A 22229-nucleotide genomic window follows, 5' to 3' on the forward strand; every position below is an offset into this window, starting at 1 on the left:
ATGCTTCTCACTCAAGTCAAACAGTCGGTGCGCGCATGATCATCATTATACATAACCGTCGTTTCGTCGTATAATAAATTTAAATTTCGTACTTTTAAACAATAAATAAAATACAATAAAACGAGGAAAAATGTTTAATTTCAGTGCTTGAGCTGCAAGAGTGATAATGTCTTTAAATTTCAGTTAAATAATAATAATAATACTACTCGTACTTGTTTCTAACGTATCGTATCGTATTGTGTGTAATTTTAATGGAATATTTCTAGTGTTCAGTGTTGTTGTTTATTTAAAAACCAAGAGATTGAACAAAATGATTTTAAGAAATTGTCTAAGACGCACCTATTATTGTTACAATATTATCGTTATTATTGTTGGCATACAATATCTGCAACAATTTGCAAATGCCGTTAAGTTATCGAGCAAATACTATCCATCGGGTGTGAATTTTTTCGAACATGAATTTCCTAGTTTAGCAGGAGGTGTGTAGTGATGAATTAATTAAATGAAAGTGTTTTAGTTTTATTCGAATTTATTTAGATTTTTTTATCTGTGTATGCGCGAAACAGAGCATAACGATATTTATGCAAAAATATGTATATAGTATATGCATAAATTAAAAAAAAAGAAAACTATTAATTTATATAAAAGAAATATTATATTTAAAAAAAAAACATAAAAAAGCAGCAAATTATGACTTAAAAATAAACAAATTTTGTATTAAACTTAATTTAAAATAACAACCAGAAGGGTCAAATTAAATCAAGATGTGTCAAGATACTTCCTATTCAACAATATAATATGATTCTTGAAATACTAACAATCGTAATATTTAACAAGATATTTTTAAAACTAACTAGATTTTTGTAAACAGTGTTGTTCCTCTGTCAATTTTTCTAGTTACACTGTGCTACGCAGATCAGTTATACAAAACTAATATTTTGAAATGTTACTGAACTCTAAGTTTACTTCGTATGATTGAAATTGCTAAATTATTTGTATTGTTATTATAATTTGAAAATAAAACTTTAGAATTAATTAAAATACACCGGTTATTTAAACAACGTTTAATGTTGTATACAAAAGAGCTAAGTTCATTTTTTTAAATTCGAAATTTATGATCTCAGTCAAATAGATTATATTAAGTATATAAAACAGCCAAATTTGTATTAATTACTAGGGTATTTAACTAATTTTACAGAATTACAAAAATTAAACCAAAGAAAGAAGGTTATAAGAAAATAAAATTCAAGATAGTTATAGAAAATGTGAAAGGAGTTACTAATCGCCAGCAATTTTCTTTGAAACAGTGTTAATTTATTGTCATATACAAGGGATGGTTAATAAGTCCGCGACTTTTTTAATGAAACACAAATTTTTTGGATAAAAATCATTAAGTTTTTCACCGTAGTCTCCATTGAGCTCTATACACTTTGTCCATAAGTCCGCGACTTTTTTAATGAAACACAAATTTTTTGGATAAAAATCATTTTGTTTTTAAACATGGTCTCCATTGAGCAACGTTTCTCCAATTTGTTTATCCATTCCATAAAATAAGATTTGTAGAGGTCATCAAAACAGGTATTTTTGTGAGATGATACCAATGCTCGAGTTAAATCTTTTTCCGCCGAGCAATTTCTTAAGGTTTGTAAAGAAGAAATAGTCACTTGTAAAGAAGAAACTTCACATGTGTGCAAACATTCATTGTCCTGGTGAAAAATAATTTTTAACTTGGTCAAATGCGTTTGTTTTTTTCAAATCCTCATTATATCGACCCCAATAAGTTGGCATAATATTCACCATTGATTGTTATACACTTCTACGATCTGGAAGCCTATGGCAACTGGGCGTCCAGAACGTTCAGCATCTTCCGTTCTTGTATGGCCACAACGAAATTCAGTAAACCACTTTTTTACCATTGAAATGGATGGTGAAGAGTTCCCATAGTATTTATCAAGCTTAGTCTCGGTTTGAGTGCTGGGTTTTCCCCCAAAAATATAATGCTTAATGAACACAATAATATACAGTGGTTACGATGTTTTGTTTTAGTCCTTAGAGTACGGAAATACTTATAAATACTTTTTCTGGATCACTTCGTTTTAGTGAAAAAAAATTAAAATTTCAAAACATTATTGATGATATTCTTTAGAAACTAATTTTGAAAAAACGAAAACTTAACAGATTTTCAATAAGTATAATTTGTTTGAATGAGAAATTTTGCATTATTGTGGACTTTATAATAGATAGAGGGTTTTGCTTTTCAAAAATATTTAATGTGTATGTATGAAATGATCAGATAGAGGGTTTTGCACTTTAATAAAAATTAATTATTTTGATTTCATTTATGCCATCTGTCAGTTTTTAACGTGATTTATTTAATATAACTTATTTTATTTAAGATAGCGTATAATAATACAATATTAAACAAAAAATGATTTTATTTTGCTTTTGTAACTTTTTTTGAAGTTTGATTGAAGAAATTATTTCCAGAAAATATTTGAAAATCATTTTTCAATTCAGAAAAATTATTTGTGTAAGATAGAGAAATAAAAAAAATGCAAATAAAACAGCAAAAAAAAAACATCTTTGTTATAAAATTCACACCATATATGAGGGCTGTTTTACTGAACATTTTACCATCAAAAAGTCATTTTCGTGAAAATCAAATATAGATGTTTTGAATATAGGCCCTCGATATGTCTTTTAAATAAAAGAAGTAATTCTTAAATCAATTTCAAAACAACAAACTTATGATTCTTTGAACTGGTAACTTCAAATTGTTCAAATCGAATCACGTTTTCCAAAATTATTCAATCCTAAACATTGCTCATTTTTCAAAAACACGTTCGATAAGTCCAACTTTAGAGGGCTATAATAAGCCATAAATTTTAACAAAAGCAAATAAGATACAATTTTAAAACTCTATTTTTGGGTTGAAACATTTTGAAATTACCCTAAAGAAAAACTACGAAACGAAGTGATCGAGAAAAGAAAAACTTCAATAGAACAGAATTGCTATATGAGAACCCCTGCATATTTTTGGTCTAGCATAGTGTAATTAATAAAATTATGGCATTGACAAAACAGTGGAATCTTATGTTTAATTTTTACCAAAATTTTCTGGCGCTTGTTTTTTATTACTGATTTACAGCGACACACAGTTTGTTTAAATATATCACAATTCTAGATGTAACTTTGATGTAAATTAATAAATCGAATTTTAAATAAAATCATATTTTTAATTTTGATAAAATTTTATAAATTGTAAAATGTGGCTATACAAACCATTATCTAGAAGCCGGATTTTATTTTTGTAGAATTTTGAAAAATTTATTATATTTTTACTAATTCATCAATATAATAGTTTTTATGACACATAAATGATATATTTTTAATAAATAAATCAAAGAGGGCATTAAGATAAAACAGAAACATTTTGTGGTTATGTATTTGAAAAATATTTAAATAAATCTTTTTTGTATGGACACTTTTTAAAATTATTCGAAAATATTAAAAAATTTACTTTTCAATTATAATTTATAAGAAATTTTTTAGATAAATTAAAAACTTAAAAAGTACTTTTATCCCAAAAAACTAGCGAAAAATTACCTATTTTCTATTTTTCAAATTCAAATGGAGAAAATCGGGAAATATTTGGACCCGCTGTTATCAAAAAACTGGAGTAGGGTGGATACAAATGTTGAAAATTTAATTTTTAAATGCGAATATCTCCTAAGCTATAAGAGTTAATTGATAGGACAAGGGTTTTTGTAGTGCTCGACGAGGAGATTCTATACATGTATTTTTCTTTTAAATAAGAGAGCAAACGAAAAAATAGTATTGTATTAAATATTTAACATACCGAGGTGTCCTACTTTGGGAACAACTGCCCGCGCCCATGGTTTGCTCATGAGGTCCTAGTTCAAAACTTTAATTCGACAATACTTCCTCTTTTCGCATGTCAAACTTCATTAAAATCGGACCAACCGTTTAGAAGTTACAGATTTATTTCCCTCTTTATTTTTCTACACCACTGTGCAACGCCCTCTAGCGTGAGTTTTAGGTAAAAATAAATATCAAAAATGGATTCCCCGACCCCAAAAATAGTAAGATACCACAACTTTCCGGGATAATAAAAATAAAAAGGCATTGTTTTATCAAATTTTTAATGATTTTTTCTTGTTAGCCAGCGTTTCAAAATCACAAACTTCAAATGCGTGTAAAAAAAAAAATCTAGTTATGAAAAACGTAAGCTTTCATTTGCTTTTGGTTTCATCCCATTCTCATTCGAAAAGTTCGATTTTGTGTCACAGTGTTATAATTCGTCCCCTCAATAAAACAATAGTGTTATACATATACACCATTAGTTTTATTGGATAATAAGAATCTACATAACTGATTCTATATGCGGTCAAAATTTGGTGAAATTCTACTTCCACAAAGTGGGTCAAAAGATCAATTGAAATATTACTTTTGTTCTAGATGGCTACTAACACAAAAATTGTAAACTCAATTATTTCGAAATGGCAAAAAAAATTATACACTATTGTTTTATTAAGGGGACGAATTATCTATAAAATTAATCTTAAATCAATAAAGTACGACATTAGCTTCAAAAGTTTCGAAGCTAAAAATAAAACCACGAGTTTTTTTGAAATTAAAAAAATATCTAAAAGTTGAAATGTCAAAATGAATCTATGCGTTTACCGAATATGAACTAAATGGAATAACGCAAGGTCAATTTGTTATAGAATATGAAAAATTTCACAAATCGTAAATGTTGATTAAAAATTTATAAAAAAAATTTAATATAATTAGACTTACTAGTCTAATTATAAGCTTACTAGTTCCAGACTCAAAGACCTTTCATATTTACTGAATTATATTTCAAAAAATGTATACATAATAGGCAAAAATAAGTTTAAAATAAAATAAGCCAAAAGATTTCAAATTTTATTAAAGTAATTTTAAAAATATCTCTTCGGGATCATATCTATCTTCAATTGATCGGTCATAAAGATCTGATTATAATTCAGACTCAATTCTAATATTTTAAAACATGTAAGAGTATCTTGTATGCCCACCATCAATAGGTGACAATAAAATATTTTTCTGGTATAGGGGTTAATTATGGACCGAAAACTTTTTTATGTCCAATTTCATCACGATATTAATTATTTTAAGAAAATTATGAATGTTGAAGTTATTTTCTGAGGAGACAAATGTTGCCTGATTTTCACCATACATTACAGTATAATTTCAGAGTACTTAGTGCTAATTTGTGAAATTTTAGAAAATAAATTTGAATTCTATTTATCTTTTAATCTTGAAAATAATAGTATTTAAATTTTATTATCTAAGCTCGTTTATGTATATTTTCTTTTAGAAGATTTTTAGACAATTTTATGGGGATTTAAAAAAACTTTGAAATTTGTGTTTTGAAATTTACCAAAAAATTTTCATTTTCTCTTCCAATTCCAAATAAAAATAAATTTACTCTCAGATTATAAAGCATTAAAAGGATATTAAATATTGTACTTTTATATAGTACATAAATCATCCGGTTTATAAATAAAATTATTCAATATGATGAAGAAAACTTAAATTTCCTCATTTCTTTCCATATTTTTTTCAGATGAATACGATCCATATGGACCTACTCTAAACGAAGCAGACATCAATGATTTAGATGATCCCGAAACAATGCCCAGACTTTTTCAGGGTGATATTGCTATCGATCCTTTCACCTATATAACTTTACGTTTGGGCGTAAATCCGACAAGACACCCGAAGCGCTTGTGGCCAAATGGTACAATACCATTCGAAATTAGCCACTCATATGAGGATCACGAAAGAAAAACTATTGAACGGGTTTTGCAAACCTTCAACTCGCTGACTTGCATAAACTTTGTACCCTACGATGGCGAAGAAGACGATTATGTACTTATCTCACCGTCCGAAGATGGCCCCAGTGGCTGTTGGTCTTATGTGGGCAGAAAGGGCGGTGAACAAATAGTATCATTGCAGAGGCCAGACGACACGAGTGCTCATTGCTTCAGTAGTGAAGGTCGCATAATGCATGAACTCATGCATGCTATTGGTATATATCATGAACAATCACGTGCCGATCGTGACAATTATGTTAAAATACATTGGGACAATATAGTGCCGAAATTTCGTAAGAATTTCAAATTAATTTCGAAAAAACGTGGAAAATACGCATACGATTATGATTATAATTCGGTCATGCACTATGGTGAATATTATTTTAGCAAGAAGAAGGGCAAGAAACCGACCATGACACCATTACAGCCGGGCGTTCGCATTGGACAACGTAAAACAATGAGTAAAATAGATTGTTTGAAAATCAATGACTTGTATGGCTGTTTAAAGGGGCGACGCGCCAAAATGTATCGAAGTTTTTGTTATTTATTAGGTTTATAATTTATTCAAATGCATACAATTAATTTGTTTTACCGTTAAATTTGCAGTTAATGAATCATATTGATTTTATTGTTATTAATTTAAGTAGTTTAACGTTTATTTTTTTTGTTATATTTAATCAACTAAATTATTGTAAAGTTAACAATTATTATATTATTAAAATATACATAGATATGTAACTATGACGAAAATAATATATGTATATACATATATCTGAGTCTTTTTAATTTTCTTTTTATCATTGTATAGTGAAACCGATTACAAAATATAAATGGTAATATCGTTGTATATATATCGTGTAAGATCAGGATATATTTAACCATTGAGAGCATTGACAATAAAATGTAAACTTTTCGAAATATTTAATTAATAGGTGAAAATCAATTCTTCAAAAAAAATTCTTATGAAATTTGTATTTATTTAGTGTTAAAATACTCATATTAATTGGGGGGATTCAAACGGTCTGCTATTAAGTCATATTGTCATAATGTCCAAATATGTATATTATGATATTTTGAACAAATTTTTGTTGTGTTGCAAACAAAAATGTTCTAAATTAATAAATTAATTTTAACTATGTTTATTGTTTTGTCATAAAATTACACTTTTTAGTATGAAGCACAACAACATGTTGTTAAAACTATCATAATATATTAGGACATTATAACATAATAGCAGACCGTTTGAACAGACAAATTTGTTACAAATTTATAAAACACAAAATATTTTTTACTTTTTCATACATTTCTTATGTCAAAATTTCAAAATTCAAAATATCATTTCGTTTGAAAATTATAAAATTATTTTAATAAAGACGAAAACAAAATTTATTTTCGTTACTGTCATAGAGAATAGACATAGACCGGAAACTCAACTGTCAAAGACCTAACTCAGTTGTCAGAAACCTAAGTGGTGAGAATGTATTAGTAGACAAAACTATGTGAAAACAAAAACAACACTCATATGTGTGATTATTTTGAGTAATTTTATTGTTTGAGTTTTTTTCTAGTTTCCGCTCTATGTTTCTCTATGGTTACTGTGACGAATTTAAGGAGCCAAAAGTTGTATAAAAGCATGAGATTATATTAACAAAATAAAGTACATAAATATTAATTAATTTGCTATATTTTATATGTTTTTGTATGTATTTGAATTTATCTCAGAAATATACATTTATATGTATTTGGTAAAATTTGGTTTTGAAAACTGAAATTTCGGAATATTGTTTGTATTGTATTGTGACGTACTGTATGTATGTAAAATTTAAATAAGAAATATGTAAATAAATACTGAATTTATTTATTCAGAATGCAAAATACTCGTACTTACAAAATTTAAAAATTAAAAAAAACTTAAACCCGTCAATGGTGACCTATATGTCTGTAAGACCGGATGTGCTAAAAAATTCGAATAACTTTATTATCCGTTATTGTTTTTGAAAAAATTTGTGAATTTTAATATTGAAGTAAAAGATTAAATTTTATTGTCAAATAGCATAAATTTTAAATTTAAAAAGTTAACTTTTTGTGCGTGAAACCGGCGTCACGATAGTCAATTTATGGTCACCATTGGGGGGTTAATAAGACTTTAAATCCAATAAATCGGAATATAAGAGTATACCACATTTTTAAAGGAAATTTTAAAATGATTAAAAGATTTGTAAATAATTCTAGCAACTACAAATTAAATATATATATATATTTATAGCATACTATTAGGCATTATATTAAAAATTATGCATATGTATGTAGCTTATGTGTATTACCATTAGATGTCGCTACCTCAGACGCCACCGTAAAACATGATCATCAACAGCTTCTTGTGCAGGAACGCTGAAAAATAAACAACAGGGTAACACAAAATTCAAGTGTTTTTCAGAAAAAGCAATTCTTAATTCTATACAAAAGGTAATTAGCACAGATTATTACAGATAAGAATCAGCTGTTTTTATGAATATGGCAACCAAAATACAACCTATAAATAAATGTCAAAATGGTGGTGATTTGAAAAGAGGGACAAATATATAATGTTTGTTTGTCCCTCTTTTCAAAATACGTAACTATTTATTTATGTTCAATATTTCAAATTCTTTTGTCAAAAAATAAAATATTAATTTCTGAAAAACAAAATCTGTATTAAAAGCTTAAAAGTTAAAATGCAAAATATTTTTAAAGAAACAGACAAAAATTCAATTAGCAATTTCGGCTGGGAAGAACTTTCTGCAGCATCAAGCCAATATAAGATAATATCATTAGGAAATAACTTCCGGCAATAGCAACTTCAGACAAATTTCGTGTGTATTTTGAAGTCGGCTCTAGAGCAGATGGATTTACCGCAAATGTTGCAAATTCTAACGAATACAAGTGTTAAATTATTAACACAATTTGCCACATTTCTAGCAGGGAAACTTTTTTCCTCTTCCGACAAATGTGTTAATTTTTGAATAAGTAAACTGTAAGCATCTTTAAATGACTTGCCACATTTATCACAACAAGGCTTCCGGGCAACTTCATTAGCCCGATGTTCTCGCATTACGTGCCACATTCAGCACATTTCAAGTGCTGATATTATTTTATTTACACAAATTTTGAAATTTGAATTTCAATGTTTATTTTTGTTTTTTTTACAATCATATATGCAGATGGTCTTTCACACTCATTACTTATAGAGAAAATGCTATTTTCTTTCTCGCTCTGTAAATCACGACTATAATAAAATTGTTTTAAACATCAAAATAACCATACGGTTTGATATTACTTATTTAACACCTATCATTAGTTGCATATCTGTATAATCTGTGGTAATTAGTATCAATATCTGAATTTAAGTCAGTTGAAAGTTTTAAAATATTTATTCTAGAGTTTAAACGAAAAATTATATTTTATAAAACTAATTGTTATTAAAGAAGATATATGTATTTAAATTTCTTTTTGTAATAAAAATATATGTAATTTAATTTTTAGAATAAAATTATAGATTTTTGTTGATATTTATGTAATCTTGAATTAAAGAATAAGAAATACATATTTTAATGCCCTATAAAAGATTAATATTAATTTCTAAGAAATTAAAACTATATTCCGTAATTTAAGTTTTGAAATATATATTTCTAGGATAAATTCCATTTACTATCTTTTATATTAACATAAATGGGGGATTCAAAGGGCCTGTTATTAGTTCATATTGTCAACAACAAATATCATTTATTGTTATGATGAATATTTGTCAAGTATAGACAGGGGGTAACTATAATATGCATACAGATACGTCACGGTCAAGGCGAATTTATACAAGGTGGAGTCAGTCAAACAGCTGATAATTTTTTTTCGCTTTTTGGTTCTAACAACTGTCAAAGCTTGTTTTTATATTTAAATATCTACATATTCTAAGCTTATTAACAAAATATTTATTGTTTACATAAATAAGTAAAGCCCTCACTATTCAATTATCTACACTATATTAAGTTTAAATAATTATTTGTTTAATTTTTCATTTTGGTTTTTTGACATTTGTTAAGACCAATCGTTGTTTTTGTTGAACTGACACCACCTTGTATAAATTCACCTTGGTAACGGTGTTAAAATGTAACAAAGGAAAGGAATAGCAAATATGTATGAAAAATTTATGGCTGTCCTTTTTCTTCGATGGGGTTAAATGAAGTACAGTTGTTACACCCACAGATATACAGTGAGCCTCAAAAGTGAGTAAACAGCAGCGAATTTTTTGATATTTTTAAGATCATGAAAATCATTATAGTCCGACTTAAATCTATATTTTTCACAACCAAAAATATTATTCAAGCCAATCTCTATCAAACCGAAACTTTAAAATTTTAATCGATGAATAAATTTTAGAATTTTCATTATCTTAAAAAATATCCAATAATTTTTGGTGTATACTCATTTTTGGGGCTCACTGTATATCATCTGTGGTTACACCAATTGTGTAAACGTCAGTATTGACTTCAACTTGTCGTATCTATTTATACATACGGTGCCATATTTTAGAAGCTACATGAATTATCTAACGGACGAAACTAATACTATGTTCACATTTGCAGAGTTAATCATCTCAAACGTGATTAAGCTCTAATCACATCAAAATCGAGATGATTATCCATACATTTAAATGATTTGCTAATCACTTCAAATTGACATGATTAAATCTTAATCACTTCATTAATCACGTAGAATCAACTAAACATTCCTCAAACTGATGATGATGTAGCATCGGCCACCTTTTAGTGTAGTACCGATAAATAAATTTTGACAGAAGTTTTTTTTTCCTTAAAAAACCTTAAATAATTCATCAATGTTCACAATTTCATAATTAAAAAGTTTAAAATAATCTGCTGATATCTTTAATAAAGTATTTATTTTCATATTTAATGCCTTAAAGAAATATCAATTTGTTTTGTTGTTTTTTATTTGTCAACTTAATCATTTTAGCTTTTAAACGCGTTTAAGCAAAATTTTTATTAAGTTAATCAAAGGCGTTCACATTACATTTGAGATGATAAAGTTGACACTAAGCCACTTTGATACATGGCGTTATTAGTTCTTTCTAGTTTCAAAGATATAGTGACATTTAATATTTGCATAATTTACACCATTTCTTGTCGTCATTAACAGATGAAAATACACAAAGATCAGTTATATTTATTTTAGAAAATTTAAAAAGCCTCTTTTTAACATAATAAGATTTTTAAATTGTTAGTAAAGGGATTTAAAGATATTCCTAAAAATTGACTCAGTAATCTAAAATTATAAGCTCTTATGGCTCGAAAAGCGAAAAAAGCTTTTATGGCATAAAAAGTCGTACACTGTGCTCGAATTTTACACTTTTTGACAGCGGGGCACCCGACAGGTTAAACTAATTCGAATACGCTAACCTAAAGAAACGGTTAGCACCACCGTTTCTTTAGGTTAGCTTTTGAGATATACCGTTATATCAAAAATGACGTACTCGAAAATGTCAAGGGTTATCCAACAAAATACTGAGTGACTAAAAGGGCCTCTAAGATTTCATTAATGAATATTGATATAATACTTAAAAATACAAATTTCATAAGATTTTATTTTTACCTATTAGCTAAACATTTGGAAACATTTCAATTGTATGTAGTACGTTTTTCACCGTCAGTGTACTAAAATTACGAAGTGGTAACAATTTTGACGTTTCAAAAAATCGAAAATCAGTTCATAGGGCATTTCAAATGTTTCGATTGAAAATATGTTTATTGTTGTTAAATATGTATATTATTATTAGTATATTAATATTATTAATAACATGTAAGATTTGTTTTTAAAAAACATATAAACACAAAAGGTAAAATTTCTATCAAATATAATTAAATAAATACCGCAAAATTTCCATACAATTGTTCATGTAAACTTTTATAATTCAAACAAAAAATATCTATATTTTACTGTTAGAAATATTTTGTTTGGCGCAAACAAAATTATTGTTCTCTAAATTAGTTATTTACATTTCGTTAATCTTTATTATAAATATACTTTTAATTTAATTAAAGAAATATCTCAAACTAAACGTCTATAATTTTGTTTCATTCCACTTCATTCCGTGTACCTAACAATACAACACTGTTTTTTAGTGCTATCAAATACAACGATGTTCAAAAAAGTAAAAATGAAGAAGAAACTATCATGTCATGCGTCATTCCACTTTTGGACGAGGTTAGGTAAGAACGTCTGCGGTTCTTCGCGTTGGTGCACGAGTTTTTTAAAGAAATATAAGCAAGAAAATAAAAAATAAATTAAGTGTGATATATAGTATTAATATAAAATTTACCAAAAAAAAAATGTTTAAATTAATAGTGCCTTTGCTTGCAAAAAACTCGTGTTACGAAAATGCGAATACAAAAGCCGCATATTGTATTAAAAATAATTTAATTTCATCATCTACCAAAAATGTGATGGAAAATTTAACACTAAGACGCCATTTTCTTTTTTCAACAACCAACAGAAAAACCATTCAAGCTTTTCCCACAATACCTAAACATCAATTAGGAGTTAGTAACCGCTATTTAGGACAACAACTAGAGCTCCTTCCTGCAAATAAAATTATTAAACAATTTTATAGACAATTTAATTGCTCTAACGTGTTATTTGTGGAATCATCAGCGGCAGACGATACAACTCTAAAGGAAAAGTCTTTGACAAAAGTACAAGCAACCAAAAGGGATTCATCATTCAATAGAAAACAAACATCTTTATATCAAGAAGACTACTCGGACGAAGAAAACAACTTTGGTAAAATGTAAGTATTAATTATTTTCTTACTAAATATGTTTAGGGGAAAAAAGTGTGGTTTAGAGAGATAACCATTTTGTAGGTTAATTTTTTTTTTTTTTAAATATTACTTGGATACATTTTTTTGTTTGTATATTTTACTTGGGTACATTTTTTTTATATGTATTTTACTTGGATAGATTTTTTCTTCAATTTTTATGTATACTAAAAGTCTGGGTTTTTCTATAACACATTCTCTTTTGTGCTATTTTTCTTCCCTTGTTTGTTAAACATGTGTTTGTTAATACGGAATAGAATAAAAGTCAAAATGGGCGATGGAACAAAACACAAAAATTAACCCTTAATAGTTTCGGTATACACATTTTTTTCTTTTGCTGCGATATACCATAGAAAATTGGCCTTAACAACAAATCGTACTCAAAAGATTATACATAAAAGTAATTTAATATACACATTTCCTTATTTGTGTGTTAAAAACTACCTGTTTTAATTTCACTTTTAGCCCCCCTCTACGATCATCATTTACATTAAATAGAAAGAATATGCGTCATATTAAAAAACCAGACATCAGCCATAATACACGTTTTTTTTTGCACTTAATTCACCTCGTGTTTTCTTTTACATTTTGTTTCCTACTCATATTCGTATCTTTACTTTTTCTCTTTATCAGTTGTTTGTGTTATTTGCTTTTATTTATTCGTGACTTCATTATATAAAATCAATGGCAAAATGTATTGTGTTTGTTTGGATGTACATAATAAATATATATATTTTTATAATTATTTGCCAACTCGACATCATGTGTATATTTGTATGTAAAGATTTGTTTGTGTTTATTCACAAGAAATCTCCGTGATAGACGTATTATTATAGTTGCTATTCATAGCTGTCGCTCTAATCTTGTATTTTACGACCGCTCTTTGGCATTTTGTTGTCAGATGAAAGACAGGCAAGAAAAAAAACTACAACAACAATTATTCACACACTCAGATACACAAAATACAATGTGAAAAGTATTTAGCGTTAGAAAGAGGCCAGATAAGTAAAGAAAACATAAATTTAGGTAACAGATCTTGTAAACACATTTAAAACGCCATTTATATATACATACATAGAGATATGAATTATTTATGTCGCAATTTCTAGTTTGGAAAGTTTTTAATTTAGAATGATAGTAATAAACCGGAAATTAAAAAAAAACAAAAAAATTCTGCGCAATTTTATATTATTTATAATGTTGGTATAATTTTGAGAATTCCTAGCCATTCTCTGTATCATATCTTTCTTATGTTTTATTTGTTATGGTAAATATATGTGTATGTATGTAAAAATGATTCAAATATAGGTAGTTATTAAAGTAAAAATAATTATAGGCCAGCATTTGATATCTGTATTAAGCAAAACAGAAATTCTAATAATTTCGAAAACATTTGGCCCATACATCTATGATAATCAAAACCAAAACTAATCTTATCAATATTTAGGTGTCTACAAATAAGTAATAAATAAATCAACGCAATAAGTAAGAGAACTTTTCCAACTTTATGTTGTGTAAATTTCCATAAGCGCAGCTTGTAAGACAATATTCTGTATCACTTAAAAATAGTTTTATTGAACAAATTATTAAGAAATTCTTTTATTTTTTTACGCTAAACATTAATATTTGTACAGTTAGTAATTTTTACACATTTCCATTATTGTTGATCAGGGTTGAAAATTACATTTTTCGGTATCAAAATACATAATCAAATTTGTTCAACCCCAAAGTAATAAAATGTAATTTCTTTAATATTTTATTCGTTACATACACACATTTCTATATCATTAAAATACATTAAACTGACAAACACAAAATCTTTAGTGGAAAAAATATGTGCATACCTAGTTACCACCATATATTAGGTTTACGAATCTACCAATCTATTCTGAACCATTTTCCAACATGGATTTGGACTAAAATCGCGTTTTTAAACTACAATTTCTTGGTTTCTACTTAAAACAGTAAAAACAAAAAAGTAAAACATTTTTATAGAAAATGTTTTCTTTGCATTGTTCTATATTTACTAGCGTTCTTAAATATTTTCTAAATTACAATTAGTTTCATTTGCTTATTTCACTTACAATATCTATTTAGAACCCATAAAAAAGTATTTTAAATCTCTATTTTCTCATTGTCTGCAATATAATCCAATTTATTATAGGTATTAAACTTAATATATAAATTAGATTTATAGCATGTTGTTGTTTTGACAATTATTTATATTACCCTTAATTCAAAAATAAATATGTTTACATATATGTAGATGCATACATACATACAGCATATAGAAAACCAACAACAAAATACACGCGACAATCAAGATATCCAAGTACAATTTTATAAATGTAACTTTGAAATCAAATAAAACATATAAAATAAACAAAATTCAAGTAGACAGAGAACAAACAGTGGCGGCGGCGGTACCAACAGCCAGATGGTATATAATTTTTCATTAATTTATAATTTAAACAACCAACAAACATGCAAACACAATTTAAAGCTCATACATGTAATAATGAACTGAATTTGTTGGCAAATAAAATTGATATTAAACAGCTCATTATTTTAAAAATGTATTAATTTTTGTAGAAGAAACAAACGAAAAAAATGTATGTTGAGATAAAGAAAATTTTGTAATAGAAATTAAAGAAATCTCGATTAGTTCAACTCATTTTAAAAGTTTTGCACTCATTGTTCGCAAATATTTTTAGCAGAGCGCAAGAAATTTATTTGATTTGTTTGAAAAAATGTCTAAAACTGAAGATAAATATTCCAGAACTCATAAAAGATCTAGAAAAAGGCATTGTTTCTATTTTTAATAAAAATATATTTTATGATTTTTTTTTGTTTAATTTTCTAGGGCTCCTCATGACAGAACTTATGGTGCTAACCGTGGTGGACGTGATGAAGGCGGTTCAGGCGGTGGTAACCGTTATGGCAACAGAGGAGGTGGTGGTGCTGGTGGCAGCGGTGGCGATTATCATGGCGTACGCAAGGGCCGTGTTGAGAAGGGAGGCCGTGGCAATGACCGTGGAGGTCGTGGTGGCGGTTTCGGCGGTGGTTTCGGTGGCGGTAACGGTTTCGGTGACCGTCGTGGTGGTGGAGGCGGTAACAGCCAGGATTTGTCTATTCGCGATATGGATTTCACAAATTTGTCTCCATTCAAGAAGGACTTCTACAAAGAACATCCCATTGTTGCAAATCGCTCACCCTTTGAGGTGCAACGTTATCGCGACGAACATGAAATCACTGTACGCGGTGAAGCCGCCAATCCCATTCAAGATTTCGATGAAGCCTACTTCCCCGATTACGTCATGAAGGAAATTCAACGTCAGGGCTACAAGGCTCCCACACCAATTCAAGCTCAAGGCTGGCCCATTGCTATGAGTGGCCACAACTTCGTTGGTATCGCCAAGACCGGTTCTGGCAAGACTTTGGGTTATATTTTACCCGCCATTGTGCACATCAACAACCAACAGCCCTTGCAAAGAGGTGACGGTCCCATTGCTCTAGTTTTGGCACCCACTCGTGAATTGGCCCAACAAATCCAACAGGTTGCCACCGAGTTTGGCTCATCTTCGTATGTGCGCAACACTTGTGTGTTTGGTGGTGCCCCCAAGGGTGGTCAAATGCGTGATTTACAACGTGGTTGCGAAATTGTTATTGCCACCCCCGGTCGTTTGATTGATTTCTTGGCCGCTGGCGCTACAAATTTGAAACGTTGCACATATTTGGTGTTGGATGAAGCCGATCGTATGTTGGACATGGGTTTCGAACCTCAAATTCGTAAGATTATCTCCCAAATTCGTCCCGATCGTCAAACCCTTATGTGGTCCGCAACCTGGCCCAAAGAAGTCAAACAATTAGCAGAGGATTTCCTCGGCGACTACATTCAAATCAACATTGGTTCTTTGGAATTGTCGGCCAATCACAATATTCGTCAAGTCGTAGATGTATGCGATGAAAATGACAAAGAAGAGAAGTGAGTATTGCTGCAGTTGTGATGGCCTTTTTTTTCATTCTAGCAAAAATTAAGCCTTTTATTTTCCCATGAACTATTTTTCTAATAAAATTTTTTATTTTTTTTTCTTCCACTTTTATTTTTAACCAGACTCAAATCTCTACTTTCGGAAATTTATGATACCAGCGAAAATCCTGGTAAAGTTATTATTTTTGTTGAAACCAAACGTCGTGTCGATCATTTAGTACGTTTCATACGTAGCTTCGGTGTACGTTGCGGCGCTATTCACGGTGACAAGTCACAATCTGAACGTGATTTCGTTTTACGTGAATTCCGCTCTGGCAAATCCAACATATTAGTCGCTACTGATGTAGCTGCTCGTGGTTTAGGTAAGTCTTTTTGTAGCTTCTTTGACATCTCAAACATTTTACATTTTGTTTTATCTTGATTTTCTTGTTCATTCATATCACATTCACTCATAAATGTATTCTAATGGCTAAACAAAAATATGTTAGAAAAGTTTTTCTAAAAGAAATACTTAAAAGTGTGCAAAATTTCAAATGCAAAAGTGAAAATTTAACTATGACAGAACGTAGGGAGGCAATGAAGAGTCCAAATAACTAACCAGTGCATTTTTTTCATATCTCCAAAATGTTGATGAAATTGCAGGGACCCAACACCCTAATTTTTTGAAGAAGTTATTGATTTTTATTTTTTCGATCAGATTGTACTATGGTTCAAAACTTTCAAAATGTTTTTTCTCCTATATTTTCTTGTGATTGCTTTAAAAATTAAAAAAAAAATTATATTCGGTACATACCTGTGAAATTGTTTGTTATTTATTTTTTATTTTGCATTTGGAATTTTACATTTTTATTATTTTTCAGTATTGGTTTGTAGACTTTACAATTCACATCATACCTTAACACTCAGCTGCTGAGACTCATTATCAAAGTTGTAAAAAAAAGATTCAATAGCCATTTAACTAGCAACTCTACTCACTTAGATTTTTAATTATAAGATCTCTTTTAACATGACTTATTAATACTTACGGAATGTTTTTCTCCTTCCCCCCTTATCATTTCCCCCCAAAACACTGTTTTGTTTTTGTTTCTTCCAAAAAAAAATCTCTTTTTCCGTTTCGTTCACAGAGGCCACAAATGGTTGCATGGTGGGGATAAAATGTCAGCTAGTAATCTGAAATTGAAGTAGAAATGTAAATGGAAATTTTGAATGTAAAATGAAAATCATTGCAATGTGAAAGTTGCCAATGATGTAATGTTTGTTTAAAGTAAAACGTAAAACATGAAAATGAAAGCGGCGGCAAGCGGATAGGCGGCAACACTTTTTACCACATGTTCATTGGAAAAAAGGGTATGTCGTAATACCGTAACACCACCGCTACCAAACAGAATGCTTTTACATGTCGATCTAGTAAAATATCACAAGGAGGCGGTATATTGAAACAAGGCAAGAAAAAAATGTGGTTACGCTTTTGTATGATGGAATCTCAAATTATAGCAGAGGCGTAGCACTACCATTATTTTTCATATGGATGCAGTTAGTAAATCTAAATCCTACATACTAAAATATACCACCACCTTTAAGAGATCCGAGTAATAATAATGTCTACCTAACGACTCATATCCCTATCATCATCATGTATTATATTACAAGAGGCCTCTGAAGTCTTGGTTGTTAACACGACCAAATAGGAGTATCAATCAATCAATTATGTTGTAGTAGAACTTTGAATATCTATTAAAAACACAATACAATCTTTACCCTGTATTTTTGGGGACACACGGAACAGCATTGGAAAGACGGAGTGCATACCAATCAACCAGAGAGAAACAAAGATCTATTTTATAAAAGGAAGCTTTTCAAAATTAGGTTTATTATATATAAAAAAGATCAAGAAAACCATCCTTAACACATTCTCTCATGAAACTGGAAATGCCCTCCGCTTAAAAGTTGGATAAACAAGCAAACTAAATGAAAGCACACGCAGGCAAACAGGAAAACCAACATCCTCCTCCTCTGCTACTCACTCAACTATGACTCAATATGATGTCTCTAATGTGTTCTTTGCTTAAGTACTAGAAAGAAAGAAATAAAATTAAAAATCAACAAACTAAATTTCAATTTGAAAAGGCTGGATCATTATGCCAACAATAGTGATTTGGTGGTTTCTTTTTGGAAGCTCTCTCTCTCTTGCAAGCAAATTGTATAAACGTATGACAGACGTATAAAATGGAGTCGTAACAAATGTTGAATAGCTGTTGTGTATGATGGCAAATCAAAACCTACATCATCATTTGCTTCCACGTTCTTCATTCACCACAGTACGTTGTCACCTAATAACAAATGAAAGGCGAAAGAAAAACTAACAAAGGACACATTTTAGTCAGAAACCAGTGATAGTTTTAATTTTTATTCCAAAAAAGTCTACATGCTTGCGTTATTTGTGTGTGTGTGTGTGCGTGTACAACCGGATGGATGCTCGAGCCTTAGGCGCACTGAACTGCAAAAACAAATTGGTGCGCTACACTCGTTACTAATGATGAAAGTGATGGCTTTGGCTTCTAATCAACGTATACAAACAGACAAAACCCAACTCTCCTGCTGATCATGTGTGTCTAGTTCTAAAAACAAACAAACAACACAAATATTTGTTGTTGCTTGCGTAGCTAACGTTGTTGATAAAAGCTAAACCGAGAAATCAAAACCGACGTTTAGTTTTGTTCTAGAAAGTAAAATGAAATGAGAAACATAAAAAACATTTAAATTTGTTTGTAAACTACAGGCTCTTCAACACTACGTCGTCTTAATGCCCATTCTACAGCACCTAAACGACGTGGCTGCGAAGAGTTTGCCCCTTCATTTAATTGATACAAAAATAAAACCGAAAATCACAAGGTAAAGTAACATCTTTATTTTACACCAAAAAAAAAAGCTCTTAAAAACTTTTATTTAATCAATAACAACATGCGAACACATTTTGTATTAAGTTTTATTCAGAAAAAATAAAAATAAAAAACATTTTCAAAATTCTAACCTTTAAGCAAGTGTTAGTAACTCTAAAAAAAGGACAAAATATAAAAATAATATTAAACAAGTCATGGAACAACAACAACTTCTTTATCTAATTTTTAATACTATTTCATTTAATAATATGATTTTTAAACTAAAATTGTTTTTATTTTCTTCACAAAACGTTTTACATTAACATTACTAATTTGTGTATTTTTCTTCTTTACCATTTTTATTTCTCAATTTTTACAATTGTTACATTAAAAATAAATAGATGTTGATGGCATTAAGTTTGTAATCAATTTCGATTATCCACAATCCTCGGAGGACTATATTCATCGTATTGGTCGTACTGGACGTTCAAATACAAAGGGCACATCATATGCATTCTTTACACGCAATAATGCTAAGCAATCCAAGGCTTTAGTTGATGTTTTAAGAGAGGCTAACCAGGTAAATATTTATAATCTTTTTCTTACTTAAATTTCTTTTTCTTATCGGTGTTAAAATAATATTCAATGCGCTTTATTATTATTGAAATTCAGCATAATCGGCTCATAAATTGTTGAGTTAAAGCCAGAAACCCAGGCAGATTATTGTGTAATTCTATTCGAAAGAAAAAAATTTCGAATTTCCATGTATAAAGTATACAAATTCGAATGATTTTCTTTTCTAATCGAATTACACAATAACCCCCCAAGACTACACCGATTTTTTTCTCACAAAATTCAGTGAATTTATGAATTATTGGGAATTCAGCACACTAATTCTTAACAAAAAAATTAATTTTGTATTCCCGTATAACTTTTTGAAAAACATTTTATATTTATATTATATTTTTGCTCAACCTTTTTTTTTTTTGTTAATTTCTCATTTTTAGGAAATCAGTCCAGCTCTAGAAGGTATGGCTCGCAATAACCGCTTTGGCGATGGTGGTCGTTCACGTTATGGCGGCGGTGGCAATTCCCGCTTCAATGGCACATTCAAAAAGGGTTCCATGGGCGGCAACCGCGGCTATGGTGGCGGTAACGGCGGTGGCGGTTATGGCGGTAACAGTGGAGGCTTCGGACGCGGTGGCGGTAGTAGTAATGGCGGCGGTAATGCCAGACATTCGCGTTTTGATTAAATAGCAAAAAGCAAGAATTAGTTTATAAGGACCTAATATTAAATTAATTTTAGTATATATATGTACTTTTAATTTTTAACTATAATAACAGATTTGTTTCTCATCCTAACAAAAACAAACAATTTAAATCAAATCACAAAAATCAATACTTTTTTAGAATTGAAGAAAAAAAAAAAATCAAAAACCTCAAAAATTATAGAGGATCATTTTCTAGAACAAAATATAAAATCATTTTTTGAATTGAAAAGACAAACTAAGCATTACTTTTATTTTATAACATGAAATATTTTTTTTTATTCAAAACAATACAAGAAAGAGGTAATGAGTGCATTTTTTTTGTGATACTCTATTTTATACTCTTTGCCAACATCATCCTCTTACTCTTAATCAAATCATTTAATCCCAAAATGAAATAAACATAAATAATGAAGTAAACTTTATTTGTATCATCAACACAACAACAATATATATACAACTTTCATCTAGTAAGTTCTTAAACAAAATTATTACTTACAACATTTAAAAAAATTAGTTTTCACTAAACAGTTGAAAGAGTTGTACTGCACAAAAAAAAAAACTACATGGTCGTTTAAGCATGTAATTGTTTGTGTTGCTAAAATGTATGAAAATTTCATCATTGTTTCGTTTAGTTTATGAACTATTTTTTTATGTTTATTTCTATTTTTTTTCCATTGTTTTAATAAACCTTTTTAAACAAACATAATTCTTCTTATAACAAGCGCGTATGTTTAATAGTTTATACATATTTACCATACTTAAAAGTCCTTTCTTAAATCTTTGGTCACATTTTGTAAATGTGTGCATAAAGCTGCAACTAAATACAACTAGTTTTTAAGTAAAACCACTTTTTTTCTATAAATTTCATTTCATTTTGGTTGTGAATACCATATTCAATTTTGTTATAATGAACCGTTTCTTTAATTATCTTAAATTATCGAATGTATTTATTTTTATTTCAATGAATTTATGGCATTCATTTCTTAACGTGTATAGTAAAATAAAAATATTAAAATGAAAAGAAAATACTTACAAACATATTTTAAAAGCCCACAAATTATTTTGTAAGAAACAACAATGTATGTATTTGGTAAACAAAAATAATAATTTAACAATAAATATAACTGAAACTCTGAATTTGTTTGCGATTTATTTTCATTATTTTGAAGGGAATATAGGGAGTAGTAGTTAAAGTTCACTATCGAAGTGAAGTTGTTCGTTCATGATTGATTTTAAAGTTACGGTCACCCATGGTAAATATTTGCTTAAGAATGCGTAACCTCTATTCTTGTAACAAATTTGATTAACGCTGTTTACTCTATTGAATATGCAGTTATA

The 22229-nt window shown here is 29.0% G+C and overlaps 2 protein-coding genes across 4 annotated transcripts; both read left to right on the plus strand.

Moving 5' to 3' along the window:
- The first annotated feature begins 310 nt into the window (after window positions 1–310).
- On the plus strand, window positions 311–6441 carry LOC135953220 (hatching enzyme 1.2). Its single transcript, XM_065503003.1, has 2 exons — window positions 311–479; window positions 5633–6441. The coding sequence occupies exons 1-2, from the start codon at window positions 311–313 to the stop codon at window positions 6439–6441; spliced, it is 978 nt and encodes a 325-aa protein (XP_065359075.1).
- Window positions 6442–12092: 5651 nt separating this feature from the next.
- Window positions 12093–22028, plus strand: Rm62 (ATP-dependent RNA helicase Rm62). 3 transcript variants are annotated; one of them, XM_065516013.1, is made up of 6 exons: window positions 12093–12142; window positions 12427–12720; window positions 15614–16735; window positions 16865–17103; window positions 20022–20200; window positions 20628–22028. In XM_065516013.1, the coding sequence occupies exons 1-6, from the start codon at window positions 12108–12110 to the stop codon at window positions 20871–20873; spliced, it is 2115 nt and encodes a 704-aa protein (XP_065372085.1). In that variant the 5' UTR covers window positions 12093–12107; the 3' UTR covers window positions 20874–22028. The 3 variants fall into 3 exon arrangements, with proteins under 3 accessions (XP_065372085.1, XP_065372086.1, XP_065372084.1); XM_065516014.1 differs by lacking the exons at window positions 20022–20200; window positions 20628–22028 and adding an exon at window positions 17866–19637; XM_065516012.1 differs by lacking the exon at window positions 12093–12142 and having other exon boundaries at window positions 12248–12720.
- The last annotated feature ends 201 nt before the right edge of the window (window positions 22029–22229 follow it).

This window comes from Calliphora vicina, chromosome 1, assembly GCF_958450345.1.
Source record: "Calliphora vicina chromosome 1, idCalVici1.1, whole genome shotgun sequence".
Lineage (NCBI taxonomy): Eukaryota > Metazoa > Arthropoda > Insecta > Diptera > Calliphoridae > Calliphora > Calliphora vicina.

Coding starts and splice junctions, on each gene's coding strand:
- LOC135953220 (XM_065503003.1), top strand. CDS start 311: ATGATTTTAAGAAATTGTCTAAGACGCACCTATTATTGTTACAATATT. Junction 480..5,632: donor ATTTCCTAGTTTAGCAGGAG/GTGTGTAGTGAT, acceptor TATTTTTTTCAG/ATGAATACGATCCATATGGA.
- Rm62 (XM_065516012.1), top strand. CDS start 12,263: ATGTTTAAATTAATAGTGCCTTTGCTTGCAAAAAACTCGTGTTACGAA. Junction 16,736..16,864: donor GAAAATGACAAAGAAGAGAA/GTGAGTATTGCT, acceptor ATTTTTAACCAG/ACTCAAATCTCTACTTTCGG. Junction 20,201..20,627: donor TTTTAAGAGAGGCTAACCAG/GTAAATATTTAT, acceptor TCTCATTTTTAG/GAAATCAGTCCAGCTCTAGA.